Source organism: Lissotriton vulgaris, chromosome 1_1 (assembly GCF_964263255.1).
Source record: "Lissotriton vulgaris chromosome 1_1, aLisVul1.2, whole genome shotgun sequence".
In the NCBI taxonomy this organism is placed as follows: Eukaryota; Metazoa; Chordata; class Amphibia; order Caudata; family Salamandridae; genus Lissotriton; species Lissotriton vulgaris.
The window spans coordinates 535373706-535393531 of NC_141685.1; the positions used below are offsets into that span (position 1 = coordinate 535373706).

The 19826-nt window shown below is 44.6% G+C and overlaps 1 protein-coding gene across 4 annotated transcripts in view; it reads right to left on the bottom strand.

Annotated features, from left to right (window-relative positions):
* Positions 1 to 19826, bottom strand: part of CLCC1 (chloride channel CLIC like 1) — a 274427-nt gene that overhangs the window by 114941 nt on the left and 139660 nt on the right. For all 4 annotated transcript variants that reach the window (XM_086953903.1, XM_086953902.1, XM_086953905.1 and 1 more), the window contains exon 7: positions 18315 to 18408. In XM_086953903.1, the coding sequence (XP_086810029.1) occupies positions 18315 to 18408 (94 nt within the window). The remainder of the gene's footprint in view (positions 1 to 18314; positions 18409 to 19826) is intronic.

Genomic DNA, 19826 nt, shown 5'->3' on the forward strand with positions numbered 1-19826 from the left:
GAACCACAAGTGTGATCCACTGGGGAGCCACCACACGTGATCCATTCCCTCCCTGCTTGCTCTACTGAAATGCACGATTACTGAATATTTGGGTAACACTTGCAACAAAAGGCGGAGTTGGAAACAAAAACCCAGAGCACACAGTTGTGCTCTTCCTGCAATCTTTACAACTTAATCCAAGACGTTGTGTAATGAAAGAACAACCAACGTTCAATTCCTTGCACTAACAGCCCCAAGCGCATTCCATTTCTTCGCTTTAATTTGCACACTAAAATGTTGATGTTGAATGTAACCAAAACTATAAAAAGGTGGCTACCACAGGTGAAAAATAAATTTGGTGACACTCCAAAATATAAACAGAGGTTAGCATGGCAAATCCATATACAAAGTGGAGAGCTTGTGTAATTGAAGAACCCTGCTCTGTAAAACGGGGTCTATTTAGAGCCTGCAAGCTCTCCGTATAAGCAGCCCATTCTTTTCCGATCCCTGCACAACCTTCCTCCCCATTGCACAAAGAGTTCCCTTGGACCCTCTGCTCCCATCCCACTGGATTTTAAAAGGTGCAATAACCATCACCTCCTCCTCCAGAGGAGTTACCGAAATACCAACTGGAACTGCCTGCAGAGCTGTCCGCTTATGAAAATGCATCTGCTATCCCATACAGTGTTGATTTGGAACTGACCTTTTCCTTGTAATTATTAGCAACATATTCCACAGTTCTTGCCTAACCCAGGGTACTTATTTTAATACCACCTAAACAACAGCCACACATAGATTTAATGGGAACAAATGTGATTATCAATGGGGTATATTACATCTGACACCCACTGTCTCTGCCCCATATGCTGTATTCTTTAGGTCAAAGACACGGAGTTAGGGTGAAATCATTCATAAAACCTAGAAGCACTCCAACGCCTTAGGGTTAAGCCGAGGGCACTCCACCGAATCCTGCAGCCCCACGCTTTATTCTGGAACTTATCATACATAACCTCAGGAAGTGACCCTGCCTAGCAACAGCTCTTCTCTCTGAACAGCGCACGCAGCAAACACTGACAGTCCCGTTTGGAAACCGCCCTCCCCCACTACCAGAGGTGCGGCCCGCATTGCACGCCCTGCCCAAAACACGACCTGCAGCTTTATGCCCTGGCTGACAAGCAGATCACACAGCGTGGAAAGCTCACAGGGCTGCGCGTTGACCAGTGTAAGTGGATACGGGGCAGGGAACACTATATTGTCCTGGAGTCCTCAACACTCCGCCCCAATCTGTTTCTAGGCACTCAAAAATTGCCTATTATAGTATTTACACAAGCGCTACTAAATTATTTGCTTGAGGGCTTCCCTCCCCCTGAAAAGTCATATTTGTATAAAAAGTGCATCAGCGTACTATTAATGGTAAATGTTGGTGTTTCTCGTCTGTGGTCACAAGATTGATTTCTACTCACTGTGCGAGGTGCTTTGTTATCTGTTAGGCACAAGGAGATTACGTGATTTCCCGCGAATTACAGGATGTTGAGCGTGCCTGCCGAGACTTGAACCAGGTTCCCCAGATCCAACGTGGGCAATATCTGCAATTTAAGTATCTTACATGCCTGTCCCAATATTTGTTCTGTAAGTGCTGTATAAATAACTTCAGAGCGCTATATAGTTTCCTCTCGCTTCTTGGTAGAAGAAGATTGGGCCGCTCGCCGTCAGTAGCCTCTAAGCAGGTTGGCTCTTCATAAATAGCGTCATTCCAATGATGAACGTTGGTGTCCACGCCTACGTCTTTTCTTAGAACAAGCGGGAGGCGGCTCGGGCGCAGCACGTCTTCCGGAGACGTGTGCGTTCACAGAGCTGAATCGGCTCGTGCACAGACCAGTAGCGGCTCGTGCACAGCTCTACCTCCCTTGCCAGTTAGCACGGTGACTATAGAACTCGCTGGCGGGAGCGCTTCTCGCTCCAACGCCAGCTCGACCTAAAAACAGCTATTAAATGAAGCGATAACACAACGTGAGCTATATTTAGGGCCAGTCAAATTATGTGAATTTGCGGCATTTTCCGCATAGTTATGGATTTGCAGCATTTGCCATATATCCATTTATCTTCTGCATAACCTACAGATTTCAACAAAAAAAAGAATTGTTTCTAGCTCAAATGATCAAAAGTAACTGAAAATGTGACTGTTTGCAACGGTCAACTGCTTACCTTGCTGTTGGTTATTTCTGTGTTTGGTATCAAAAGAAAACAAATAATGAAGTGAAACCTTTTCCCAGATAGTGTTAACATGCTTAAGTGTTCCAATATAACGAGGAAATACTAACACTAAATGTGGCACATTCTCTCACATAATTTGCATTTTCTTACTGTATACTTCAGTCAACCCTGCAGCGTAATTTGGTCCTCCCTTGCCGCATTAATTCCATTGTCACTGGCAATATTCTGTATACATTCTTAAAGTTACTGAGAATGCTTAATACTAATATAAGATACGTTGCTTTTCATAAAGAAACAATGCTACTACTTGGACAATTATTTATTGCAGGTGAGGCACATGCAATCTGAACTATGCCGTCTTTACCCCCATCCTCTAACAGTTAGCCTGGAATGTTCAAGCCCTCTACATTCAGAAATTAAAGCATAAAAAGGATGCCTAGGAGATTTCAGCTCATAGAAGTATCTGCATTTCCCGGGACAGCAGTAGAACTGGTTGCAATTATTGCCTATCTACCCTTGAGCTGTACTGATTACAGAGAAATGGATTGTCAATTAGGCAAATGGCACTAAACATGAACTATGACAAGCTGCCTACTATTCGGGCTCAACTGACATACAGGCTTGTACATAATGTTGAACACAAGCAGCATCATCATGAAATTAAATTTTACAGGCAAGAAAGTACGCCCGCCTAGTCACTCCCAGCCCCAAAAGCGCTGTGCATATGAGCTTTGCATTTACAAACAAGCGTTAAGGATGAAGGAACAATATGCTGTTGTGTTCAGCCAAGATAAGCCCCTGGGGCATGTAGCCCCTTGTGTAAGTGACCTGTTAATATGGAGGTTGCATGTATGCATGATGCTAAAAAAAAAATTCTCCTAGCATTGCCAGTCTAGCAATTTGAAATATAATTACAGTAACAATTCAAATTGTAAACAATTGCGCTCTCTATGCCAACAAATCTGTGTCAATACACCTGCCCGTATGCTTCCCATCTCTCCAACTGGGTTCCTAATTGCTAAAATGTTTTTCAATACTTGCCATTTACAGAAATGTCTTTCCAAACTCCATATAGTTCAAAAGAATCATGTTAAGTATTGGCAATGCTACCAGTTGCAGAACCCAGCCTTGCCAATGTTAATTGCAAATGTTAAAATGTTAAAGGCGCCTTGATGCCCATTGGGCAAAGTTCGCGCAGGACAAGACTCCTTTCATTCATTCATTCAATTTTATTTGCCCCCAATGTGCATGCACAAATTGCGTGCTTAAAGGACTGCTTTATTTGGAACAAGCGTATTACCCACAATGGGTTTAGTGGCAGTCCCACATTTAAGACACTGATCTACGCAACCCACCCATGATCTATTAATCAGTCAATGCAAACGTGCTCGAGGAGTAGTAGCAGTCGCGGCTGGTATCTGGGCAAAGTGGCGGGGTGGACAGAGAGACAAAACAAAAAACAACAACAAACGTACATAAATGCCTGCCGTACCTAGGCTGCACTTCTGGTTCCAATGTAGGCACAGGCTCCCAGACTGCCCTGCGGCCAATCCTAACGCTGCTCTCACGGCATGAGAGCAGCCTCAGGATTGGCCTGACCGCCCTCAATTTTCTCTCCCAGAGAGAATGGAGCCTGTGCCTGCCGTCTTCAACCCGGTAAGGCAGCTCGGGTTGAAGACAGCTTCAGTGTGCATGTCAGTGTGGCTGTCCTGAGACAGCCGGCCAAACCCACATGTACACTGACAACAGGGCACCCTTGTGCCTGTCAATCTCCATGGCCCGCCCCCTGGACTCGACACTATGGAGAAAAATAAATCAATAATAAACATGCTTTATTATCATTTTATTTTTCAAGTTATGCAGCTGCTTTTGCTGGCAGGGGGGTGACGCTCCTCTGCCAAAGCGGAGGAGCCGCCACTGAGTAGTAGTCTTGCCTGCTCAGCCACATCTCAATTTCAATTTGATGCTCTGGAGTGGGCCAAAGAAGGGAAACCTGCTATACAAAAATAGTATTTCGGCTGAATGCAAGCATTATGTTAATGAACCGCAGACAGGTATCTGAACTTTAGAAGACGAAATGGAAACAGTGAACAGTATTTTAATGCCTCTACCATCCTACCGCTCCCACTGTTCTTCCTCACAATGCACTCTCTTATCATACCCCTGAATCATATTGGTTATCAAAATGGGCAGGATCAATTGAATTGGTATTGACTGGGAAGGGCGGGGGTAGTAACAGCTTGATATAATGCTGGTTCTAAATGCAATAATTAACAGTTGTCTCTTTCAACCAATTTAAAAGGACTTAATATATGGACTTTGGAAGGATGAAATACTGGGTTTGCTGAACAGGAATTTGAAAGAGTGACATTAGGACATTGGAAATGAAAGTATGGATTATTTTTATATTTATTTGACACTGCACTTTTTTCTTTTCTAATATGAACCATTCAAGCGTATTAGTGCATAGTCCAATCTTTAGAACCCTCTAGGTCTGCAAGTGTTCTCTTTCCACGAGGCCTCTCGTCCAACCCTGGCACTGATAGCTCTGCCTGAGCAACCTCCTCACAGGAATCACTTCAAAGTAGGAGGCTTACGCTGGCTAGGAGGAGCGGCCCACTGGGAGAAAAAGATTCGCCATTAACATAAATCTTAATTCTTTTGTGCAGAGAAAGCATCCAGTTTGAGCAACAGACCCTAGGCTTTTTTTCTGCAGTTTTATATAACGCAAACTCAACCCGAAGGTATCAGAGCGCTTCACATGAGGACCAATTGTTTTACAGACGGACACATACATTTTTAGGCAGGCGGAGAATACGTGATTTGCCCAAAATCACAGGATGTGACAGCCTCCCGCCAGACTCAAACCTGGTTCCCCAGCTTCAAAGTCTGCTGCTCTTGAAATCTACCACGTTTCCTTTGGCTGTATGAGGTACTGGTGGTTTCTGAGCAAACAAATGAAGTAGGACAGTGTGCTTGGGGTGGATGTCATAATCCAATCATGAAGGCTTTGTGTGATGTGGAACCTTTCAGACAACATGCTGCTTGAATGCTGTGTGCCCAATACCCCTTCATGCCTCGTCCCGGACATTACAAAATGAGGTGATGTCACTTCACGACAGAAACAACCAACAGAACGATCTTTGAAGGCTAGCCCTATGTAGTATCCTGTGTTTCCCTTTAAGTGTCTCGCTCTTACATGCTTGCATCCCTTGTGTATCCTTTTGAATACTGGTGTTCTGTGTTCTACAGAGCACTGTTAGAATTCTGTGATGTACCAATGTATTCATTCTACCATCTTCCACCGAAGTACTTGGATGTGCTTTTCTTTACGGAATAAATCTACAACTTAATTCTTCTTCTGGTTGTCATACTTGAAGGGGAATTCTACACCCTACCTACTCAGCATGGGTGCCACGCTGCTCACACTCCTAGCTCCTTCTGCTTTTAGTTGGAGCCGGTCTTGGTACAGACTGCGTGACGGAAGCCGCAACTATTTGTGAAAGGTTCACGAGCAAGCCGCATATACAATCAACAAAGAAGAGAGGAGACACAAAACAAGTCCCACCGATCATCCAGAGATCCATGAGAAAGGCACTTGTATGATTGCATCACGCCGGGCATCATTTTTATGAACTAGGTCACACTCCAGTTTTAAGTTGTGAGGTCCTGATGAGAACTCCCAACTAAATAGGAGTTCGAAACGCTTAGACCATTATCATTACACCATAAGATCTTTCAAACATATAATACTACTAAAATTTTCCAGACTGAAAAATTGTTATCTATGGTGACGATTATATGTATTACTGTATATTGTTTATTGTATATTAAATTGTAAATATAGTGTGGTAGTTTTGTAGGTGTGAGAGTGTAAGAATGGAATGTGAATTGTTGATCAACGGAGTATGTGAGTTGAGTATGAATTTTTGACAGTCCAATTGTTTTTATTGTAAAAATTGCTTTTGTATGTTGATTTTAGAAATTGGTGAAATATAACCAACAAATGTCCTAAAATGGATTAATAAAAAAAGTGATTTATTCAGACTGAATTATAAGTCTCATACTCACATTAAGTTCAATTCTAATGGTAGAGAATTTGAGGAGGTGTACTGAGGATAACAGTATTGGCAATTGTATAGTTTTCTAGTTAGCCAGTGGCTTGGCCTTACTGTGGGGAGCCCACACCCAGTGTTGTTTTCCATTTAGTTGGAGCCTGGGCAGCATGCGCTGCTCTGCAGGGCATGCTGTATTGAGGCATGGAATAAAAGCTCTGCCTATTTCTCCCCCATCTTTTCAATTGGCTCCTGTTACAGTCCTTTCAAAATTCTTGCTTTTCATTCGTGAATAGGCTTACTAGTCCCTCCTTGGTACTTCCTTGTCTGCATTTGGAACCTCCCATAAGGACTGAACCTTCTACTTGTGGTCTTATATGGTCTGCTTTTATCTAGTCCTATTCTGGAAAAAATGAAAACCTGGTTCTTCAGACAAATGCTTAGGCCATTTGTCAGGCTCTACTAGGTTCTAAGCTGGAATCCAGCGCGGGGACACTCTGAATGAAGTAACCAGGCGCTTTATAAATCCATAACATAACATGTGCATTGCAACTACCTCTCCCAGTCACACCACTCTGGCTTTGCAACCGTTGCGGCTCCTGCCTGTGTCTGCAACAGATTCTACTTCAAACCCTTGACATCTGATGGGTGTACCTTACCCTTCTTTTGACCCCGTAACTGTACCTTGACGTAAGAGATGCATCTTGTAACTGACTTTCAACTGCCAAATAACCAAACAGCATACCAACACCAGGAAAGATTCAGAGCAGTGCAGGTCCAAAAGTACACCCTTTCTAGCAAACATGAAGATCTATTAAAGAAAATCGAATCTAAAGATGCAAAAACGCCTGTTTCCGAAAATCAAAGGTCAGAAAACAAGCTGCATCTTGCCAACAAGAAATTATTTTAAAGAAAAGAAAAGTTGAATGTAAAGATGGTGAAACCAAAAAGCCACATTGGCCAGGACACATACAAGAACAGGAAGACTGCCATAAAAAAGAAACAGGTAGTTGAAATAGACAAGTAAGCCATTAAATCAAGAGCAAAAGACTGGGCCTAATCCCACTCTCAAGTATATGTTATGTATTCGAAGCAATAGGTCTGCTTACACACAGCAAAAGCTGTGTTGCAGTAGAGACCTACAAACTACAGAGGATTCAGTACAAGTCAGTTTGGCTTTGCCTCAACCTGAAACCTGTAAAAGTTTTACCACACCACAGCAGCTCTGGAGATACTCCACTAGTGGTAAAAAGGACAAAAGATGGATCCAAACACAGAGTACATTTCTCTGGAATGATATGCGCCCTGCTCTAAAAAATGCTGTTCAAAGAATCTCTTACTCAATACTATCTTACTTCCAGGACCTTCATCCACTCAGTCAGGAAGGCTAAACATCTGCTACATCCATATAGTTCTGCATATAGTATGGAAGTAACTATATCTGCTTCTTAAGACACAAAGATATCAATCTATACCGTGGAGTACTTCTACCACGTAAGAAAGTTGTGCAAAAAATGAGGAACATCTATCAACAAACATGGCAACTACACTGGCCATCCAAGAACAAGTGCTTGACCTTTGAACACGTCTGATGTACATGCAAGGTACGTGACGGTACACAACCTTCTTTTTTATAACCAACTTTATTGGCATTTTTTGAAATAACACCGTAGACACAGCACCATTTTGAGATATCAGATATTTTAATATAGTTACAAGTGATCTCCCCATTCTGGTCGTGTGAGGTATCAGTCCACCCGTGCAATGGACAATCAAACCAACGGTCCCAACCATTCGTCCCATATACTTCAATCCTTTTGCTGGGCACCCTCTCGCCTCGTAGACAGCTTTTTCTTGGGTGTCGCACCAATCTCTGACTCAACTATATTCAGTCTTTGATATGATGAGGACAGGTCTACCACTTCAGTAATGGAGAGAGTAGGATGCTTGCATCAGGGTTGGTAGGGCTTCCATCAATTGTTCAAGTGCTATTTTGCATGTTCACATTGGTAGTTAAGTTATGCAGATTTGTAGAGTGCACTATCTCCCGGAAGGATATCCAGGCGCTGTGGAGGTATGAGCCTAGACCCACTGGGGCCTAGTAGTACTAGTTGGCCTGCTCAAAAGCCAGCTCTTCAGCTTCTGGAGGAATTGAAGAAGTAAGGAGAAAGCTTTTATGTGTAGGAGCAGGTTGTTCCATATGTTAGGAGCGATGTAGGAGAAGACACGTCAGCCAGATCTGTTTTTCTGTATGCGTGGGATTTGTGCAAGTAAACGTCTGGAGAAACGGAGGTCTTTAACCACGCATTGGCTTGGTGTTTCGTATGGAATAACTGGCTCCAGTTTGATGCTGTGAAATTGAGTCTGGTATGAATCTTCATCAAATCCAAACTTCTCCAGAATCACTTTTTGCTGTCTGCATATGGAGTATTACCCTCCAGATTCGCTGTCTGATTTGTGGCCTGTATTTCGCCAGTCAACAGGGGAGCAATGCACTTCCCCCAGCATTCCAGGTCGCATTTCCAGCAACTATCTTCAACAATTAAAATTGCTCCAGAACTTCACTCAGACTATGTTTCTATAAAAATAAAGATTGAACATGGGGTTGAACACGAGATGATGAGATCACATCAGCAAGCTATTTGATAGCCTCTTGAAGTCTCTCTTGAGCAGCTACTTGACTGGCCTCCTGGAGCTGCATCTTCTGTTGGAATTCTTGCCTCTCAATTTATGCTTGTTACTGTACCACTCCAACCAAGAACCATCCTTATGCAAATCAGGCTTGGCCCTGCTCCAATAGGAACAGTCTGACCCAAACAGCCAAGCCAGATCCCCTCTAAATGGAAAACGAGCAATCCAGGACTGATGTCAGCCCATTAGGCCTCAACTGCGAGGTGCAACTTGACTCTTGCAGGGTGCTTAGGTCATGCGCACTACACTTAGGGGCAGATGTACGACCGTTTTTCGTGGTCGTAAATGGAATTTGGCCTGTTTGCAACCGTAAAATCGGTCAGTCCCATGTACAAACTATATTTGGTTTGCGACTCGCAATTCGGAAGGGTCGTGCCAGGGCTTCCCTTCCTAATAGTGAGTCTCACACCAATGTATAATTGTTTTGCGACCGCATTTGAAGTCGCAAAACATTCGCAGTTTACCACTCTTTTCAAAAGGTTTGTAAGCCACACGCAAACGGGAAGGAGTCCCCATGGGACACCTTCCCTTTTGTGACTGGGTTAAAAAATATGTTTTAAGAGCAGGCAGTGGCTCAGGGACCACTGCCTGCCCGTAAAAAAATAAAACTGTAAAGTTCAATTTGTCTTTTTTAAATGCAGCCCGTTTTCCTTTAAGGAAAACGGCTGCATTTAATTTTTAAAAAACTGCATTATTTAAAAAGCAGTCACAGACATGGTGGTCTGCTGACCCCAGCAGGCCACCATCCCTGTGAGTGCTAGCCATTCCCAACAGGGACTCAAATTGCGATTGTCTCATGAATATTGATGAGGCATGCAATTTGCGACCCCATTGGGAATCGGAAACAGTGTCTGAGACACTGTTGTACATTGCATTTTGCGAGTAGCAATTTGAAGCAATTTGCGATTCACAAAATGCAAGCGTCATACATTTGCCCCTAAGAGCATAGCACTGAGGAAAAGATGAAGTTTATGGATAGGATGCTTAAATTAATCTTATAGTTTCTTTTTTGCCTACTGTGCCACTACAGGGAAAACCATGCTTATGTAAATCTGGCTTGGTCCTGCTCAAACAGGTCCAGTCCAGTCCAAACTACCAGGCCAGGTCCCCTCTGAATGGGAATGAGCACTCCTAGACCAGGTTGCGCCTGCTGGCCCATCACTGCTGTACAGCTTGATTCATGTACACAGTGACCATAGGACCCATGTCGGGACATAACCATCGCAATGATGGAATGACTGGAATGGAGCCCCAGTTAATTACCAGTGGCTGGGAGTACAGCATTTACTCAGCTATTTTGTGTTTCAAAGTAGTAATTCTAGCATTATTTCTCAAAGTAACACCCATACAACATAAGTGTCACAATTTACGCAGTTGTTTTGCATAATCAATTTTTTCTAGTTGAAGTAAAGGAAAGTGGTGTACAGAGGATATATAGTCAGTGCCGCACAGAAGGGCTGTGTATGCACAGGTTGCCTGCATTAACTTTCAAATTTGTAAAATAATCTCTTACAATCCTTTTGTTAAGCAAACATCTCATTAAGAGGACTGAGTTATTGCTAACTTTGACTGGTACTCAGGTTACAACACATTTTACTGTTGCCATGGGTTTCATCAGTACAGTAAATTTAGACTTTTTTAGTGCAGTGTAAATCGGCTACTTCTAAGGCATATATTATTATCTGGAAACCTGAGCTCAAAAAAGGATTTCAATGGGACGTGGCTTGTTGCTCGACCAAAATGGCCGCACAGTAGTTTTGCTCTGCCAGCCGCCCTTCGTTATCCTGCAATTATCCTGACACCACTGGGCCAACCGCCACAATCAATAGTGGGACGCTGCTGCTGACATTGTGCTCAACCGCTGGGTGTGCGTTGTGCCGCGGCGGGCGCCCGAGGACGAGATCGCGAGTACAGAGCGGGCCCCGGCCTTCGTGAAATGGCGGCGGACTGAAAGAGTGAGACCTGCCCCAGGTGCCCTATAGCTGCCCGAGAACACGTTGCTGTTGTGCACGGTGCAGACCGGAAAATAGCGGGAGCCGCCCGGCTCACTGTGGTGCCTTGCGCTTGACTCTGCTGCTATGGGGGGCCAAGCTACCGGCCGCCGAAGGTGAGCGGAGCTGGTGTGGGACAGGCCGGGCGGTTGGAGCTACGCAAGCGGCCGGCGCCAACTTGAGGAGAGGGCCGTGAGTGGGCCGCGCAGCCGGAAACAGGGGCCGCTACCGTGATCCTCCCTGCATTATTGGATTGGCACCTTCTTTCCCCTGCGGCTGACGACGTTTGATCCTCACCTGCAGGATAACAGAGACACACTGGCTGCCCTAATCTGATATGACCACGGGGGTGTGCACTGCTAGAGGGGATAGCGTGTGGAGTTGCTGTGCGCCGCCATTGCAGGCGGACTGGCGGGCTGCGAACACGTGTGCTGCGTGGCCTTATTGTTGGGGCCCACAATCCATCGACGCCTGCCGACTCCTCATTGTGTAGCTTGGTACATATTCCCCCCTCTGCAAGCTGTTTGATGCCGGCCAATTTCTGGGGGCTCTGTAACCTAATTGGGCAACTGGCTGTGTGACCTACAGTACCGTGGGAATTTACCTGGGCTGGAAGACATTTGTGTGACACTGGGAGATTAAGCCCGGAGGTGTGGAGTGCTGGTACTTCTGCCTGCTCGTCGCACCGCTGGCCATTGGGGTCTGGAGCTGTGGGTGAACTGTGCAAGGAGCAGCTAACTCAGTTTCACATGACCTGGGCTTCATAACCGGACCATCGGCGGCACACCACCTATTTGTAGACATCGCATCTAGGGCTGTGGAGACACACAACATGGGTAAACCGGAAAAGAATCAACTCCGCCTAACTTTTGAATTACGTAAGGGTCGTAAACCTGCACACAATGCGGCCTCAGATTCGGAATCGGAGGCGACATCGCAGGGGCCCACTCGTGGGCCCCTGCGATGTGGAGAAGTGTGGCTCAGGGGTTAGAGGCGGCAGACCCGGAAGCTGAGATCGGTCCTGGACCAGGGTTCAATTCCCCGCCTCGGCGGGTCTTGGGCTAAAAATTCCACGGACTCGATAATTCTCGCTCCGGTGCCTTCTCGACTCAAGGGTTCACACTCTGTGACTCTGGGCAATAGCTTGCTTAATCTCCACAACGGCCCCTCGCGGCGGGATGCCTGACTTTCACCTTGTGGATACCCGCTGGGGGTATCACACAGGGGAATATCAGGACGGGTTCCCTAAGCAAGCGCCGGGACACCCACTGCGGGTAGCTGTGCGCTATATAAGCTCAACTACATTGGAGAAGTCACTTGCTGCCATCCAGGCCAGTCTCTAGGCCATAGATTGGAAAATTGAAGCCCTTAACGGAAGAATGGACCACTTCTCCGCGAAATTGGACAAACAGGCGGCCCGAATAGGAGAGGCGGAACAGCGCATCTCTGATGCGGAGGATGGCCTACAGCAAGTAGCTGCGAAAACATCAGATATCACAAAGCTCCTTGTGGTTATACAAGACAAGAATGAAGACATTGAAGCGAGGTCCAGACGCAACAACATTCGCGTCTTGGGCCTTTCAGAATCTACCAACTTGGAACATCTGGAGGTCTATATGGAGGGGATGCTTAGGGAGATCGGCCGAGCCGACGAACTGTCGCCCCTGTTGTCTGTGGAGAGGGAGAAACAAGATTCCCAAGACCCAACAATCAATCCTCCCTACATGAAATAAATATACATAAAATCAGTAAAAACATTTTTACTGATTTTATGTATATTTATTTCATGTGGGGAGGAAATTACCATATTATCCAGAGACAGATTTAATTATTGTCTTGATAAAGATGGTGCAACAAGTGGAAAGCCATCGAAACGCGTCGATGCTACTCAAGGATTGACACTATTGTGTTAAATACAGATTGAATCATTGTATGAAGCACACTGTTTTGAATCAGATTGGATGTACATTGGTATTTGACAATTGTTATGTCTCACATTGTTTTGTCTGTCTAAATTACGCAGGTCATAATTGTTATGTGTTCGCAATTAACTTTCATGTGAATTGTGAGAATTTTTAAATGTTTGAAGCAAGGATTAACTCAATTGTGCTATCTGTAATATATTATGACATTTTTAGTTTGTTTATAACAATTTTAAATATCAAAGCAATATGTTATATAGTTTTGAATAATTTCGAATTTTGTCAATCACTGTAATCGTATCACTGCTTGATTGTTGGGTCAAGGGAATCTTGTTTCTTCCTGGTACATATACCTCATTTCCCTTGATAGTTTTAAGGGGTCCCTCTAATACATTTTTCAACGCTGTGGAGAGGGCCCATCACTCATTGGTGGTGCATCCGCCCTCGGGCGCCCCGCCGAGGCCTGTCATTGCCAGGTTGCTCAATTTCAGGGATAGGGACACTGTTCTCCGTGTGACTCCGCAAAAGGCACAATAACGTACCAGAATAATGTGTTGTCCTTTTACCCGGATTTTAGAGCAAATGTGCAGGCAGCCCAGAAGGAGTTCCAGGGCATCAAGAAGGGTCTGCTTAAAGAACAGATCCCCTACACTATGCTCTACCAGGCGCAGTAGCGCATAGGAGAAGCCCACAAAGGTAAAATCTTCATGAATCACAAGCTTGCGATAGACCACGCTAAGTCTCTGCGACGTTGACGTCGATGAGTGAACAGTAGGAGGGCCTGTGCCCAGTGCTCCTATATATTCAAGTCCACAAGATGTCTATGTCCGGGCACTTTGGACATCAAGTTCAGTGCATGCACAACATTCAGAGGGTTGGGGTCTTTTCCATTAGCTAAAAATGTACTGTGTTTCCAGTGGGTTGAACTGTAAGCTGTTGTGATCTGCTCAGATACAGTGCTAGGGGGGACGAGGTCTCTTTGATGGCTGTCCTACGTACAATTCTTTATTATGCAACTTACAGGTTGGTCACAATGGTAGATAGAGTTGCCACTTCAGCGGCCCCCTCCGTATTAGAATTGGGAGTGGACTGCGCAATTTGGGGATGCTGTAGTGGGTGGGGGTGGGGGGATTGTTTTGTTCAGTTGAGACTAAGGTACTGTGTTTGAAGATCTGAAGATGCGTCGCTGTGGTTTACATATGTGTCTACATGTCTTTGAATAGTCCGCATTATCAAAGGCTTGGTTGCTAGCATAGATGAAAGGTGAGTTCTATTAGTGCATAACTTGGAATGTCCGAGGGTTGAACACGCCTAAAAAGACGAGGCGGCGGCGTGCAGATTGATGTCTTATCGCCTGGCCTCCTCTTACTCATCTTATGCGCGCAGGGTCCTCATTAAACGGGGTGTCCCATTTAAGCCCATACTGACATGTGCAGACACTGAGGGTCGCTGGACTATGGTGCACAGCAAGCTGGGGATGACATTGGTTACAATAGTATGCATATATGGTCCTGTGGTAGATGAACCAGCGCCTTTTTTGCAGTGGCTTAATGTCTTGCGCACCTAGCCGGAAGCACCGCTCCTGTGTGGGGGTGATCTCAATACGCATCTTAATCCGCAGGAGGATAAATCTAATCCAGCTGGGGCCAAAGTTGCGCAGTGCATAGGCGATGTTATGGGGGAGATGGGTCTAGTAGACGCTTGGCGGTTGCGCAATTATGGGGTACTGAAGAGCACTCATATCACCCCTGCCTTTAATAGTTGGTCTCGGCTGGACTACTGGCTGCTCAATGGGGAGGCAAATGGATGGGTGGAGAAGATTTATACACTCCTGAGTACCTTGTCTGATCACAATCCTGTTGTCCTAGAGATGTCTGTGCCCGCCAACTTGCACAGACCATTTACTTGGCAGTTTCGTGCGGACGCACTGTTAGACCCTGTTTACGCTAAGACCATAAGGAATGCCATGATACAGTATTTTGAATTGAACGTAGGTTCCATAGAGAGCCAGGCGACCCTGTGAGAAGCCTTTAAGGTGGCGATACGAGGGGTATGCATAGGCACTTCTGCGGGAATACTTCGAGACCTCAGGGGGCAACTGCGCAAGCTGGAAGAACGGTTAGGAGAGTTAGAGTCCCACCGCACCGTCCACTGAGACGCTGGCCCAAATTCATGAACACATTGAGGAGTATAACTTGTTGGCTTCAACGGAGGTGAAATATTTATCCAAACGGTATGTGGCTAGAGACTATGGCGAGGGTGGCAGACCGGGCAGAGTATTGGCTAATAGACTGCGGGACAGGGCTGATAATTCCCCAATTGACCATATTGTTGATGCAAACGGAGAAGCCCACTATTTACACGAAAGTATAGTAGAGCAATTTCGGTCATTTTATGCGGATATATACACAACGCGAGGAGGCATGCCCGAGTCGTATATGAATTAATATCTTGAGGATACGTCCTGTGCCTGGCTGTTAGACGTGCACAGAAAATATCTGAGTCTGCCCATTGAGGAAGAGGATGTTAAAGAGGCCATTCTCTCGCTGCTGAACAATAAAGCTCCGGGGCCAGATGGTCTGACAGCGGAGTTTAATAAAGCGTATTCGGATCTTCTAGTGCCGCACATTCTGGAAATGTATGCGGAAGCTCACGAGACGGGTTATCTCCCCCCATCCCTGAGACAGACCTTAATCATTACCCTACTGAAAAAAGATAAGCCTCCATCGCGGTGCGACTCATATCACCCGTTATTTCTGATAAATTTGGATGAGAAGATACTGGTGAGGATTTGAGCTACTAAATTGCAGCCTCTGATGCCACTACTCGTTTTACCGGATCAATCCGGTTTCATCCCGGAGCTGTGCACCTCATTTAATCTACGCACGATATTTGCCATGTTCCATGTGCTCAATCCTAATTTGCCGGCTGTGGCTGTCCTTTTAGATTCTGCTAAAGCATTTGATTTGATGGAGTGGAAGTACATGGTGTATATTCTTAATAGGATGGAATTTCCCCCCGTATTTGTTCGATTGATTCAAGTCCTCTATACGGACGTCTCCGCGAGGGTTAGGGTGGGTGGACTAACGTCAGAGACATTCAACATAGAACGTGGTACTTGGCAGGGCTGTCCCCCGTCCCCCTTCCTTTTTGCCATTGTTCTAGAACCGTTGGCATGCAAAATCAGGCAAACACATTGGGCGGCCGCGTTGAACTTTCATAATCGGCCGGTTAAATTTCCCTATTTGCGGACGACATGGACCTTTATGTCCGAGAGCCTCAATGTTTTTATCGTCAGTTTTGCGAGACTACATCAAATTTGGTCTCTTTTCTGGTCTGCAAATAAACTGGGAGAAATCGGTTCTTATCCTCCCGACGTCTGTTATAGTCTCGCCCCAGGTGGAATATCCCCTTGTATGTTCGGAAGAACCAGTCAAATATTTAGGTTCTGGCTACATCGGGACCCCGAGGTTGTAGTCAGGGAGAACTATGGCCGTGCAAATACAGAGCTGGTGCAGCAGATTGACCGCTGGTGCTGTTTGCCTCTATCCCTGGTGGACCGCATAGCGTTGATAAATATGTTAATTCTTCCCAAATTTTTATACTTGTTCTGTAATATTCCGATTAAACTGTGAAAGCATTTTTTTAAAACAATCCAGACCCAACTGCTGAGGCTAGTGTGGGGGAACAAACAGCCGAGGATTGGTTGGCATAAGTTGACGCTAGCGTTCGAGAAAGGGAGTTTTAATGCTTCAGACCTATATGCGTGCTACTTATGTAGGCAAGCTCAACACACATACTTCTAGTTCAGATTTAACGACTTCATTCCACATGTAGCGGTGGAAAAGGGCGATGCGCATCCTGTACATTTGAAAAGCATTTTTACACACACTAATAGACATACGTTCAGAGCGGAAATAAACACGATAGACACCACTATTTCTGCATGGCAGGAGATTGGGAGACGTGCTCATAAACTTCCTTTATATGCGCCTGCACTACCTATAAAGGGACACTCTGCTCTATCTGTGGCTGGACAGAAGGGCCCCATCACGGCCCTCAGAGAGGCTGGTCTTACTCTCCTGAGCGATTTATATGTTGAAGAGAAGTATATCTCCGGGGCTGACCTGAGCTACATACAAAATCCTACACCACTCTTTTAGTACACCTGCTACAGACTCAGACGGGCGATGAGGGACCATTACATGTGTTTCCCTGATGAGCCGGAAGTGTTACAAGCGCTTCAGCTGATAATAGTCACCCCATCTAGGAAGAAGCTGCTCACCAGATTATACAGGGCAGTGCAGGAGGAGACTGTTCGCAGGGTGGATAATAGTTTGGAACGTTGGAATGCAGTGCTAGACCCCCTGATTAATGACAATATATGGGAACAAATCTGTACGCTCACAGGGCGACTGACGTCCAACAATAACTTTCACATTATACATTTGAAGTTCCTCCATCAGGTATACCACACCCCTCACAGGCTTGGGCTAAGGGACTCGGACTGTTTCAGGAGGTGCTGTCAGGGTGGAGCTGACTTTCTCCATCTTGCACTACAGTGCGGGACGGTATACCACTATTGGGAAGGGGTTCTCACTCTACCACATACCATGACTGATCTAGTGATTAACTGCACACCACTAGAGAGTCTACTGAGTTATGCGCCTGGATTGAAGGCGGTGGTGGGCAGATTTGTATAGCTGGCTCTGGTGCTGGCAAAGAGGAGGGTGCTGTTCACATGGGATAGTCGAATGTGCCCGAAAGTGGATATGTGGCTCAAAGACATGGTATACTACCGGGAGAAACTAGAACTGTACGCCGAGGAGCTAACGGTGTCCTCAAGACCTTCAGACATTTGGGTCCCTCTGAGAGAATATCTAGTGGCTCAGTGTGAACAGAGCGATGGGTAATTATTGCGGGCGGGTTCCAACTAGTATTCTATTATACTCGGACATTGGATGGCAATGGTAAGGTGTGGCTATTGTGTAGACATGTGTGTTAAAAATTTATCTCAAGGGAGTACCTGATTTTTATTCTTATTTCTCCTTTTGATGTGTCCTTTCAATTGATATGGTTCTGATGTTCTCTTTTTTCCTTTTTTTTCTCTGTGTTTGAAGGTATGACATTGCATTGTAACATTGAATGCTGTATATGCTATGTGATATGGAAACACTTAATAAATAAATTAAAATAAAAAAGGATTTCAATAATGAACACGGAGTAGGCTGAACAAATCAATTGTAATCTTGTTACTATGAGTTATTGCCCAGCTATGACCAATAGTCAATGGTAATACAATGCAGTATCCAATGCAGCTACAGAGCATTTCAACTTGAGTTAGTAATAACTTCCAAATAATACAAAAATAGTGGCAGTGTAAAAGAGACCAATCATAATGAAAGTCAGTTGTTAATATAAAAATGAACCTTTAATCTAAGGGGAAGAAATAAACAGCTCACCTGTCAGGCTATTAGCCCAGTCCACTTTCTCACTGCATTTGCTGTCAAACGTTTCCATTTTAGCAACGTCGGCTTGACGCTGAGCAAATTCTACCTACAAAACAATAGAAGAGAAAGATCAAAAGTAGCTCTCAAATATTGGGTCATTCAAATTTCATGAACAGTGAATGTGAAAACCGTGCATTGAAGAGCTACATTAGAAAATGTGCATAATGCATCAAAAACTATAAATGAGCCACTGGTATCAACTCTTTCAGTTGAACAAACACGGTTTCAAAGCCGAGCAGCATCAGTTCCATTAATGAAATTCCAAAGGTGCAAATGTGTGTGACTAGAGGGTCTGCCTTACTGACAGTTTAAAGGCAAGGTGAGATACCTTGGTAACCTTCTTCTTGGTCAAAGGTATGTTACTTCCCCAAAATGTAAACTAAGCTTGGATCCACCCCACTTCTACTCAGCCTGTATGAAGCTGAACTTAAGGGTAACCACACAGTTTGTCCTCCAACACTAAGCATTGTGATCAATTGCTTGCAGGAATCCAACTCTTATGCAATGGCTTGGAAGCATACATCACAAAGAACAACCTAACCTCAAACCTATCAAATTCCGTGGTACTTGATATTTGATAGGAGAAATAATGCATTTAGTTATTTTTAGGGCTGCATAAATTGGCTATTATGAAGGCATATCATTATTTGGGAGTTTCAACGTCTTCTTTGTTGACATGGAAGTTACAAAAAGAAATGCGACAGTTGACATTAGCAGGGCATCTCATGCCATACTGAAGCTACACAACACAGAATTAACATGTTTCCTGGTAAGGTGATTTAAAAGAAAAATGCAAAACTATGAAGCTTGTTATCTACTTCGGGACCAATAATCGGGGCATCGCACATACACAAAATAAACTTCTGTCCTACGCAGATTTCTTTGCTTACAATAGAGCCTACTCAATACTCTTCTTTACGATCAGAAGTACTAGAAATTAACATTTCAGAGGTCTGATTTTTATTGCTCCAAAAAAGGGAATTTACATAAGCATGCGTTCAAATAAGGATAGCTTTAGGGGCGGTCTGCCATACGTTTTTACTGTTAGTGGAGCATTGTGGCTTATTTCTTGTTTACGTATCATGGCTTGCTCATCTCTCTTAGAGGATCTCTGAGACCTCATAGACATTGCATTGTTCAGACACACTTAATTGGTGGTGTGGTGTGTTGTGAGGTGGAATCTTACAAGATCTCTGCTATGACAACCAAGTTCCTTCATAAAGCGCTACCACATTCTAACAAATTGTGATTGAATACAACATGGGCATTCCATTATGGTTCATGTTTTCAGTGTTTTGGTTTTCAGTGACAGTGCATTTGATGATAACGACAAATTGACTCACCTACTTAATCTTTGTTAAAGGATATGAACATATTTGGTATTTATTTATTATGGAAGAAAATTGATGAAGGGGCAATTGAGAGCTTGCAGTGACAGGAAAAGAAACCGACTAGATACACAAA